Source organism: Ahaetulla prasina, chromosome 5 (genome assembly GCF_028640845.1).
Source record: "Ahaetulla prasina isolate Xishuangbanna chromosome 5, ASM2864084v1, whole genome shotgun sequence".
Taxonomy (NCBI): domain Eukaryota; kingdom Metazoa; phylum Chordata; class Lepidosauria; order Squamata; family Colubridae; genus Ahaetulla; species Ahaetulla prasina.
Genome location: NC_080543.1, coordinates 97,283,780 through 97,296,076, shown reverse-complemented (window position 1 = coordinate 97,296,076; position 12,297 = coordinate 97,283,780). Strand labels below are relative to the sequence as shown.

At 46.9% G+C, this 12,297-nt stretch overlaps 1 protein-coding gene across 1 annotated transcript in view; it reads right to left on the bottom strand.

The window, feature by feature from the left end:
• Positions 1-12,297, bottom strand: part of LOC131199695 (acetylserotonin O-methyltransferase-like) — a 24,278-nt gene extending 11,981 nt beyond the window's left edge. Inside the window, exons 1-3 of the mRNA XM_058185735.1 lie at positions 12,172-12,297; positions 3,657-3,831; positions 2,723-2,852 (exon numbers count right to left, since the gene is read on the bottom strand). Of these exons, the coding sequence (XP_058041718.1) occupies positions 2,723-2,852; positions 3,657-3,831; positions 12,172-12,243 (377 nt within the window). The 5' untranslated portion in view covers positions 12,244-12,297. The remainder of the gene's footprint in view (positions 1-2,722; positions 2,853-3,656; positions 3,832-12,171) is intronic.

Here is a 12,297-nt window from a genome sequence, read left to right as displayed (position 1 = left end):
AAATAGATGGGAAATTCTGAGGAGCAGCGTAGTGCTGTCTGTAATTTACTGCTGTTGCATTTTCATGTTGGCATATATGATTTAGAGAATTCCAATTTAATAAGGATTAAAAATTTCCTTACTAAAAACTGATACCATCTTTAAGTGTCCCATTAAAGGATAATAAGTCCTTAAGTCAAGTTCAGGACCTGGTGACTATATGAAGATGTTCATAGTTTTCTTGGTAATAGGAAACACATTGTTATGAAGAAATAAGAAACAAATTGTTATGGAACAACAATTTTTTTCTGAGATTTTTTTTCTTTTTTTCTCACTGTTTGGGTAATTGTTATCCATAGATCTGAGATTTCTGAGAGTATCCCACCCAAGGAGTAATCAGATATAGCTCACCATAATTTTTATAAGATCATACATGATCAACTGATTCTGTCAATGCTGCTATTGAATATTTTAATACCAATTAACTGAGATCTGATTAAAGCTGTGAGGAAATAATAATGGATGTGCCTATGGAGCAGAGGTGGGATTCAGCCAGGGGTGAAATCTAAAATTTAATTGGTGAGCGTGGCTTGGTAGTCAGATGAGTGGGTGGCCGTGGCCAATAACAATAAATAATAAAAATAATAAATAAGGTAAAATCAACTTTCACACTTTACACACACACAATACAACACAACTGACTCACACACAATGTAAAAGCAGCTGCACTTCACCCAAAATGGCCCCTGCAACAAGCAGGAACTTCACACTTTCACACTTTACACACACACAACACAACTGACACACAATGCCACATACAGCTTTGTGAAATTTTGTGTGTTTGTGTAGTTAGAGTGAAACACTACAGAAACACACCAAATCTCAGAAAGCTGCACAAATATTTTATTTTATTATTTTTATTTATTTTTTTAGAACAGGGGTCTCCAACCTTAGTAACTTAGTTTGTGGACTTCAACTCCCAGAGTTCCTCATTCAGCAAAGCAGGAAGTCAAAGCTTTTTTTTTCTTCAGTAGCTGAAGAAAGCATGGCGTTGCCAGCCCAAAAAAGCAGTAATTATAGGTAAGTGAGGAGGGGGAGTTGGCTGGGCATGGATGGGGGCTCTTCTAAGTGGGGGCTGTTAAAAAGTGAGTTTAAAAGCCTGTAATGATCAGGAAATTCCTCTGGGATTGCCAGAGGCGGCTTTTAAAACCTTGGTTTTTTTTCGGTTTTTTTTCCCTTCGGCTGAAGAGGGTTTTTTTAAAAAAACTTTTAAATTGTTTGATGATCTATACTTAGCCCCGCGATCATCAGAGGGTTTTTTTTTTTTACTTTTAAAGGCATGTTTCACCTGAAGAAAAACTTTTAAAAGTAAAAAAAAAAACTTTGCTGATGGTGCGGCTCAGCAGAGGGGGGGGGGGAGGGATTTTTGCTACCGGTCCTCCGAACCAGCAGCTGCCATCGCTACCTAATCGGGCAAGCTGGTGCAAACCAGGAGCATTTTACCCCTGGATTCAGCCGGTTCATACTGGTTCGGACATACCGGTTGTTAAAATTTTGCCCAGTTCAGCAAACTGGCTAATCCCACCACTGGCTGGCCCCAACCATGCCCATTTTTTCGGCCATTTTCCAGGCCATTTTCAGCTGTTTTTTTGCCAAAAAACAGGCCCAAAAATGAAGGAAGGAAGGAAGGAAGGAAGGAAGGAAGGAAGGAAGGAAGGCGAGAAGGAAGAAAGGAAGGAAAAAAGGAAGGAAGGAGAAAAGGAGGGAAGGGGTTAATCCAGCTTTAGCTTAGTCTCTTTCAGAATTGCCTGCACTGTCAGTCCTTCTCCTTTTGCTATTTACTTATTATTTTTGGAGTGCAAATGGGCTTTAATTGTAAATTGCTTCTGAGGAGTCACTGGGATTTATTGTCTCTGCCATCTCAGGTGTGAAATGTTGGCTGTTATGAAACAATATATTGCTTTTAATAAACTCACCCTCCAATGTCTTACTTTCCTTGGTGATGGGAGCAGAATGCTTTGCTGGTCTCTCCCCATCCTTTCACTGGGGGGGGGGTATTTGCACCAGGAAACTGAAGGTTGGTGGTGTTGCATATAGGCCCAAGGCCTGGGGAAAGGGAGAGTGGTCGGGAGGTGGGGCTGGGTGTGATGAGTGACGTTGAGTTGGCCATGCCCATCCTGTCACATGACCACCTGGCCATGCCTACCCAGCCAGTCATTAGGGCAGAGAACCAGTTGTTAAATTATTTGAATCCCACCACTGCTATGTAGGACCTTACAGTAATAGTTTAAATCCCATGTTTTGAAATGAGAGAAGAGAAACCCTAAAACAGGACTGTCAAACTTGCGGCCCACAGGCCAAATTTGTCATGCACTAGCCATACCCACAGCCAGCTTAGAGAAGGGGGGAAATCCTGATACGTCATGTGATGCCCCCGTGATGATGCGAATTTGACACCCTTGCTCTAAAACAACCCAGAAAGGCAGAACATGGTCTTTGACTTTTCTAAAAGAAGGAAACTATAAAAGAATATCCTTTGATCTGAATGGGAAAATTCAGTGATGATAATTCAGGGCCATTGCAATTAAGGAAATAAGTGTGTTAATGTTATATTCGACATCCAGAATGTGAAATTTCCTTAGTTTCTTGTGGACAAGGGTCTAATAATTCTGATATTAAGATGATTTTTCATGCTCTATCTTTATTTATTCTAGTTTACTAGTCCCCTGCTGGATCTGTTTACCTCACAGCATCAGGCAAATATTGCATTGATGGATACACAACTTCAGAATGGAATATTATGGAATGATACTGAGACTTTGGGCTTGATTTGACCAGGTAGAGATTGGTAAAGTCTGTGTTTCCATAAAGATCTAAAAAACAAACCACAAAAAATACTGCTATCATTGCATGTAACTACAGTATCTTTCAATTCACGATAGTGTCTTAGCCTACTTCTTTAAAAACAAATTATGCTGTATTTATCTCAAGCATATCATAATAATATAAGAGCCAGTTTGATATAGTTGTTAAGGTATGATGCTAAATTTCTTAGAGACTATAAGTTCCTGACCTATAGTAGATACGAAGCCAGCTGTTTGGGCTGGTCATTTTCTCTGAGCTGTAGGAAGGAGTCAATGGTTTTTATTCTAAAAAACCTTGCCACACAATCTGCAAAGACCTGTTATATGGCCAAGTGCAATGGCTGGGTCTCCCCCATCCCCAATTTCATTAGATTTGAGATTTGGATATAATTTCATTTTGAAAATTAGTTCAGTCCCATAGTACAACAGTAATGCTCATGGTTTGGAAACAAAGTTGGTTTTGTTTTGTTTTGAAATAAGCAGGGACACCAACTCAAAATGCCAGTGTTTTACTGTTCTGGTTTATATGACTTTTCAAGAGTGAATATAAAACATTGGGAAGACCAAAAAGATGCTGTGAAGCAGACTGGACCAAATCTCAAAGAAAGTGATAAAGTGGTCAGCACATACAAATACACACACAAACCCAGTTATTATACACTATACAAGCTTTCTGGACTGTGATTTCTGGAAGTCTCTTCTACAAACTCTTGGATCTGTCAAGCTCAACAGTTGTAGCCACCTATTGCCCACCATTATGGAATAATTGTTGGCCATTCCAGTTGCCTCCTGCTTCTCACATACAGTAATTACCTTTGCCATCTTTCCACTCCAGTGTCAGGAGGTTTAACCCCACACAGGCCTCTAGCAGCCTCTTCATCCCGATGGGGCTGGTGCTCAAGCGTTCAGCAATAGTTGTGGAAGATAGTTGTTCCCTCGACTCTCCCAAAAGATCAAAGACACCCAGCTCACTGGCAGTTGAAATGATCTAGGAAGAAACAGAGCTTGAACAAAATCCATGGCTTTCCTCTCAGTTCACATCCAACAATCCCAGAATCTGTTTCAGAGGTGGGTTTCAGCAGGTTCTGACCATGTGTGGAGAACTGGTAGCGGAAATTTTGAGTGGTTCGAAGAACTGATAGTAAAAATTCTGACTGCCCCCCCCATTCTCTATCTCCCAAGTCCCAGCTGATTGGGAGGAAATGGGGATTTTATTTATTTATTTATTTTATTTATTTTATTAATCAAACTTATATACCGCACCATCTCCCGTAGGACTCAGGGCGGTTCACAGGCATATTAAAACAGTATAATAAATAAACATTAAAACCCAATTAAAACTAAATATTATCATGGCCTGATCACTAAAACAGTAAAACCTATAAAAACCCCATTAAAATATGCTAAAACCTTCTATCTTAGGCTAGTCCTGCACGCTGAAATAATAGAGTCTTCAGTTCACGCCTGAAGGTCCGGAGGTCGGGTAGTTGTCGTAATCCTGGAGGAAGCTCGTTCCACAGGGCTGGTGCCGCCACAGAGAAGGCCCTCCCCCTGGGGGCCGCCAACCTACATTGTTTGGTCGACGGCACCCTGAGGAGGCCCACTCTGTGGGAGCGCACAGGTCGTTGGGAGGCAATCGGCGGCAGAAGGCGGTCTCGAAGGTATCCCGGTCCTAAGCCATGGGCGCTTTAAAGGTGGTAACCAAGACCTTGAATTGCACCGAAGACTACCGGTAGCCAGTGCAGGCCGCGCAGGATAGGTGTTATATGGGAGCAACGCGGTGCTCCTCTATCACCAGCGGCCGCATTCTGGACTAACTGGAGCCTCCGGTGCTCTTCAAGGAGCCCCATGTAGAGAGCATTGCAATAGTCCAGGCGGAAGTGACGAGGCGTGAGTGACTGTGCGTGGCGTCACGGTCAAGGAAGGCGCAACTGGCGAATCAGGTGGACCTGATAGAATGCTCCCCTGGCGGCGGCTGTCAAATGATTCTCTAAGGACAGCCGATCGTCCAGGAGGACGCCTAAGTTGCGCACTCCTCCCTGGGGCCGCCAACCTACATTGTTTGGTCGACGGCACCTGAGGAGGCCCACTCTGTGGGAGCGCACAGGTCGTTGGGAGGCAATCGGCGGCAGAAGGCGGTCTCAAGGTATCCCGGTCCTAAGCCATGGGCGCTTTAAAGGTGGTAACCAAGACCTTGAATTGCACCGAAGACTACCGGTAGCCAGTGCAGGCCGCGCAGGATAGGTGTTATATGGGAGCAACGCGGTGCTCCTCTATCACCAGCGGCCGCATTCTGGACTAACTGAGCCTCCGGTGCTCTTCAAGGAGCCCCATGTAGAGAGCATTGCAATAGTCCAGGCGGAAGTGACGAGGCGTGAGTGACTGTGCGTGGCGTCACGGTCAAGGAAGGCGCAACTGGCGAATCAGGTGGACCTGATAAATGCTCCCCTGGCGACGGCTGTCAAATGATTCTCTAAGGACAGCCGATCGTCCAGGAGGACGCCTAAGTTGCGCACTCCCTCCCTGGGGGTCAGTACTTCCTCCCCCACAGTCAGCGATGGTGTAAGCTGACTGTACCGGGACGCCGGTACCCACAGCCACTCTGTCTTGGAAGGGTTGAGTTGGAGCCTGTTCCTCCCCATCCAGACCCGCACGGCCTCAAGACACCGGCCCATCACCTCGACAGCTTCGTTGGGGTGGTTCGGGGTGGAAATGTACAGCTGCGTATCATCAGCGTACAGATGATAATCCACCCCGAAACCACGGATAACCTCACCCAGCGGCTTCATGTAGATGTTGAACAGGAGAGGCGAGAGAACAGACCCCTGAGGCACCCCACAAGTGAGGCGCCTCAGGGCCGATCTCTGCCCCCCTGCCAACACCGTCTGCGAGCGGTCAGAGAGATAGGAGGAGAACCACCGATAAACGGTGCCTCCCACCCCCAATCCCTCCAACCGTCGCAGCAGGATACCATGGTCGATGGTATCAAAAGCCGCTGAGAGATCTAAAAGAACCAGGACAGAGGAACAACCCCTGTCCCGGGCTCTCCAGAGGTCATCCACCAACGCGACCAAAGCCGTCTCGGTGCTGTAACCGGGCCTGAAACCGGACTGGAACGGGTCCAGATAGACAGATTCCTCCAGGTGCTGAGGAAGCTGATATGCCACCACACTCTCAACAACCTTCGCTAAAAAGCGAAGGTTGGAGACTGGACGATAGTTCGCTAAAACAGCCGGGTCCAGGGAGGGCTTCTTAAGGAGGGGCCTCACCACCGCCTCTTTCAAGGCGGCCGGGAAGACGCCCTCCACCAAAGAAGCAATCGTAACTTCCTGAGCCAGCCTCGTAACCTCCCGAGTGGCCAGCACCATCCAGGAGGGACACGGGTCCAATAAACATGTGGTGGAGTTCAACCTACCCAACAACCTGTCCATGTCCTCAGGAGTCACAGGATCGAACTCAGCCCAGATAACATTCTCAAGACTCGTCTCCGCCATCCCACCTGAATCTATCCAATCAGTGTCCAAGCCGTCCCGAATCTGAGCGATTTTATCAGACAGATACTGAACAAAATCCTCAGCACGTCCCTGTAAGGGGTCCTCCCGAGCCTCCTGCCTAAGCAGGGAGCGGGTCACCCTAAACAGGGTGGCTGGGCGATTATCTGCCGATGCGATGAGTGCGGAGAAATAGTTATGTTTCGCCACCCTGATCGCCACTAGGTAGGTCTGAATATATGACCTCACTAGTGTTCGGTCTGGTTCGGAGCGGCTGGACCTCCAGGCGCTCTCTAGGCTTCTTTTCCGGCGCTTCATCTCTCTCAGCTCCTCGTTATACCAGGGAGCTGGTCGAGTTCGTCGCCGGGTCAGAAGCCGCAAAGGCACGACGCGGTCTAAGGCTCCAGCGGCCGCCTCATCCCAGGCGGCCGCCAGCTCCTCAGCCGAGCCGTGGGCTAACTCCCTCGGAAATGGCCCAAGCTCCGTCAGAAACCTCTCAGGGTCCATCAGGCGCCTGGGACGGAACCATTGAACCGGTTCCGTCTCCCTGCGGTGAGGTGCAGCGGTCCGAAAGTCTAGCTGAAGGAGCAAATGATCAGACCATGACAAGGGTTGAGATATTAATTCCCCTAACTCCAGATCATTTAGCCACTGTCCCGAGACAAAAATCAAGTCCAGTGTGTTACCCCCGACGTGGGTGGGGACCGCAACTACCTGGGTCAGGTCCAAGGCCGTCATGGAAGCCATGAACTCCCGAGCTGCCATTGACGAGTCGCCCGCCGACGGCAAGTTGAAATCCCCCATGACCATAAGCCTGGGGGTCTCAACCGCCGTCCCGGCTATCATCTCCAGCAGCTCGGGCAGGGCTGCCGTCACGTAGCAAGGAGCCAGGTACGTGATCAGCAAGCCCACCTGCACCCCCCGGCCCCACCTCACGAAGAGGGTTTCACAACCGTTTATCTGCGGGACAGTGACCTCCCTCGGAGCCAGACTCTCGTTAATAACAACCGCTACTCCCCCACCCCTACCCTGGGCCCTCGGCTGATGAAATGCACGGAAACCCGGCGGGCACATCTCAGTGAGGGGAACCCCCCCCCTCTGTGCCTAGCCAGGTCTCCGTAATGCCCATTAGGTCCGCTCCCCCCTCTTGAATAAGATCGAATATGAGGGGGGCCTTATTCATGACGGACCTAGCATTACATAACATCAGCCGAAAGTCCAGGTTCCGGGGGATATAACCACTCGGGACCTGAGTCAAGCCTAGGGGCCCGGAGTGCGGTATCACTTTTAAACAGCGAGGGCACACTCCCCGGACCTGATACGAGCCCCTGCTTCCGCCATACCTGCCCCTCCCTTGAACCGTGCAGATGGAAGTACCCATACATGGTCGAGCCTTAACCTCCTCTAAAACCTCCAATTTACAGACCTCCAGATCGTGAACCTTAGAAGGGACTAGCCTAATCTCCTGTGGGCATGCCCCCCCACCCACCCCACCCCCTAACCCCTTATTTGAATTAGCTAAAAGTTTACAAAAACATGAATTTAAAAACATCCTTAACCCTCTCTTTGAAGCATGCCACCTCTCGGGATTCCAAAATCCGTCATCAAGGTAGGCCCTCGATAAAGAGGAGGGCCATACCCGCGAGAGGGGGGCATCTCGCAGTGCAAGAAGCTGATTATGTGAGAAAGTCATCAGAGATTAAAGAGAATGGTGGTATCCTGGTTTGTCGAGGTCTCAAACGACAGTCATTGGACAGAAACCTCCAGCTGGAAAACGGAGAGGTCTTAAAAGTGCATGGTTTAAATAGCATAATCCTGGGTGGAACTAAGATGGTCCGCCCCCCAGGTTCTCACGGGGGTTCCATCAAAGGGAGAAAAGAGCAGTGCCCGTCGCCAATGCGGGACGTCTTCCACGATAGCCTTGCCATCGCCGTCGTCACCGCCCTGGCATCCAGCCGCCACTCAAGGAACCCCCCAAGGACCCCAGCGGAGCCCCCGAGCAACCATAGGGCCCCCTCGGAGGGAAGGGGGACAGTCACCGTCGCCATTGCCGTCTTCGCCATCCCCATCCGGGTATCGCTGCCGGCGTAATAGATGTTTAAAGGCAACCACCGTCCCCATAGAATAACAAGGCTCGGAAGGGCCCCGCTGGGTACCCAGCTGGGCTCCAAAAGTCTCCAAAGATGTTTTAATCGTTGTTAACTTGATTAAGGCACCAAGGCCCAAGCGCCCTCCGCCACAACTGTGGACTCTGTTGGCTCTCCAGGGGAGAGAACCGCCGGCTCCCCCAGCACCCCAGCCGCCCGGCCCCCACTGGCAAGATAAACATGCCAGTATAAACAGGCCGAGACAGGCCGAAATGATCCAGAAAACTCGGCAGCCGCTCCCCCTTCAGGCCCACAGGCCCCAGTCCTCCTCAAAGGCCTAATTCACAGATCTTCGCCATCCCGGCTCACCGCCTCAGCAAGTCCATCACCTTCGCTGTCCCAGGCGGCCTCACCGCCGCGACCCTCGGTCATCCACGCCGCCTCCGTCAGCCGCCACACGCCACTGCAGCCTCCAACAGAGAGCACCAGGAAACACCAGGAAGCGCCGGGAAAGCCGCCAGCGACCAGCCACTGCCCCATCAGGCCCGCCGTGCCTGGAAGCCACGCCCAGGAACCGCTGCTTGCTTCCGAGCCTCCGTTTCTGTCATCCCGACCGTCCTCGAGGGCAAAACAACCCTCATCGGGACGACAAGATGTTCCTCAGCGAGGTACAGGGGCCATGGTAGAGAAAAGCCCCCTCCTCAGCCCAACCTCTCCAGGAACGGACCACCAGCCTCCGCCCCCGATTCACCACACCGCCATCTTGCGCATGCTCTGCACACTGCAGTATCCTTCCCCTGCCACACCTACCAAGCCATGCCCACAGAACCAGTAGTAAAAAAAATTGAAACCCACCACTGATCCATTTGTGTGGTTTACTGAAGAAGGAATCAAGCAGGGCTACACATGTTAATCAGCCCTACCATCTGTGGGAGCAAGAGGAGAAAGGGCATATGTAGGTAATCATTTGTTTGTGCAGCCACATCCATTCTGAATATGGCTGTAGTAACACTTAATAAAATAATAAATAAAATAAAAATAATAAAAGAATTAATATTCTTTTCTTCTTCAGCCTGGGCTTTGTTCAATTTATTAGTGGAGTTTCAGACAAAATCTATACATACATGCAGAGAGAGACAGAGAGAGAAAGAAAGAATGAGGGAGAGGGAGGAAGGGAGGGAAAGAGAGAGAGAGAAGGAGAGAGCGAGAGAGAAATAGCGGATACTCTGCATGATCTGAGTAACCAGATTTATTTATCTTGGGCCCCATTTCTTAGAAGGAACCTTTCGGCCTTGAAGGCTGCAGGGACCATGGCTGGTGATGTGTTCAGTCCCTGGAAGGGAAGGTAATCAAAAGATCAGCATCCTTGATAGAGAAGAAAGCCGAACAGACAGACGGATATCCCATCATGCCACTATGATACAAACTCCAGTTTTTTTAATATATACTCTATGCTATTATTCGGAGATATCAAGCGTGGAAAAAAATCTGAAAAAAAGAATATGGATCCTACCTTATTGTAGTAAAAAAACGCAGATAATACACATAATACGGGAATAAACCATTGGGGAAGCAAAGATTTATGGCAGAAAAAAATATTGATTCTGCCTCTTTCTTACTGGCATAACAATTTGCTGAGTTAAAAAAGAATAATTAATGTTTTAGTAATTAAACCAATACAAGAAGAAATGTTGAAGTTGCCTTCTACTATAGTAAACACTGTTGAGACCCCACATTTACTATTCAAAATTTCCTGAAATAAATTCAACCAAAATTTAGGAAATAAAGGAAACCACAAGGATAAGATATAGGACAGATACAGATTTTGTTGCAAGATTAGAGTCAAAAACATGAAGAAGGATGCACAACAGTGGTGGGTTGCTCCAGTTCTGGAGAGCCGGTAGTAAAAATCTGCTTGCGTTCAAAGAACCGTTAGTAATGGCTGGCTAGCCATGCCCCCGAATCGGTTCCCCGATCATCAGAGGTTGGATTTTTTTTTTACTTTTAAAAGCATCTTCAGCCAAAAAAAGGCTTTTAAAAATTAAAAAAAAACCTCTGATGATCGCGTGGCTCAGCAGGGATCATCAGAACCCTTTAAAAGTTGTTTTTTTAACAACCTCTTCAGCCAAAGAGGTTGTTAAAACAAAAGGTTTTAAAAGGCTCCTCTGGCGATCCCAGCTGAGTTAAGCATTCTGGGCTGCTATTAGGCAACTTCAGCTGGGATCGTCATAAGAGCCTTTTAAAATCTTTTTTTCTCTGGCCCACCCAATCCCCCTCCCCACTTACATAATTACTGCTCCTTTCAGGTTCGCTTTCCTTCAGCTTTTGCAATCAGTTGCATCAGATAGCAACTGAATCTGCCTGCCTGCCTGCAATCCATCTCCTCAGTGTCTTTGCTGGCTGAGGAACTCTGGAAGTTGAAGTCCACAAACCTTAAAGTTACTGAGGTTGGAGACTCCTGATCTAAAAAATATATAAATAAAATAAATAAAAATAATAAAATAAAATATTTGTGCAGCTTTCTGAGATTTGGTGTGCTTCTGTAGTGTTTCACTCTAACTACACAAACACACAGAATCTCACAAAGCTGTATGTGACATTTAGTGTGTGTGTGTGTGTGTCAGTTGTGTTGTGTTGGTTTTTGAGCTTTTTGTGGCTGTGTGATGTTCCTGCTGTTGCAGGGACCATTTTGGGTGAAGTGCAGCTGCTTTTACATTGTGTGTGAGTCTGTTGTGTTGTGTTATGTTGTGTGTGTGTCCCTTCGCAAGGACTTGGAGGCAGCTCCTCTGAAGAAAAGAGGAGGTGGCGAAGCTCTGGCTGTCCCCCGGGAGAAATTGCCCTGTCTCTGCAGCACTGGTTATGTGACTGAGTGGGCGTGGCCAACTTGATGTCATTCACAGCAAAGTGCCGCCCCACCTTGCCCTGAGTGACTTCAAGTTGGCCATGCCCACTCAGTCACATGACCACCAAGCCACGCCCACCAAATAACCCACGCCCACAGAACCGGTAGTAAAAAAATTTGGAACCCACCCCTGGTGCACAATCATTAAATTCTTTAGCAAATTACAACATAAACTGGTGAATCTATTGTTTTCACAACTATTAAGAAGATGAAAAATGGAGTTAATTAATATTATTTGCAAGTATTATCCAGCTTACTGCCACAATAATTTGCGGAGTTAAAATTATTTAATGCTTTATGAATACTAATTAAACCAATACAATAATGAACCTTCTATCTATTCTGTTACAGAAACCCCACATATAGATTTTGTTGCCACACTAGTGTTAAAACATGCAGGAAATTATACAGTCACTAGATTATTTAATAAATTGGCTGGGAGATTTATTCATGGCAATCAACATTAGTCCTTAGGATATGGAAACTCTGTTAACAAACATGAAGCTATAATCATCTGGTAATAAAAAAGATGTTATGCAAAACTACTAAGGAATTTACCTTATTACACCTATCATTGTGTAGGAAAATTTTATAAACTTAATTTTAATTTCTTATTGGCAAAAGAAGAGCACATTTGAACAAGGAAAGTAACCTGCTGATTCCAACGAAGCAAGTCTGTTCAAAAGACACAGAAAAGAATCTTGCTGCAATTTAATAGCTGACTCTTTCATTACAACATAAACTTTGATGTTTCTATTATTTTCAAACCATTAAGAAGCTGAGAAATGGAAGGTCTTTGATAGTTTCAAAGTTGAGGGTTCATATTTGGAAGTATTAACCCACCTTACCTTGAAAGTTATATATGAATGCTGGTAGCTAAATAGTGTTTGAATATTTTCAATTTCTTCTAGTGAACTCATTGTTCTTGGCTTCTCTCGTTGACCAAAAGGACCTTCCTTCAGCCAAAATACTTG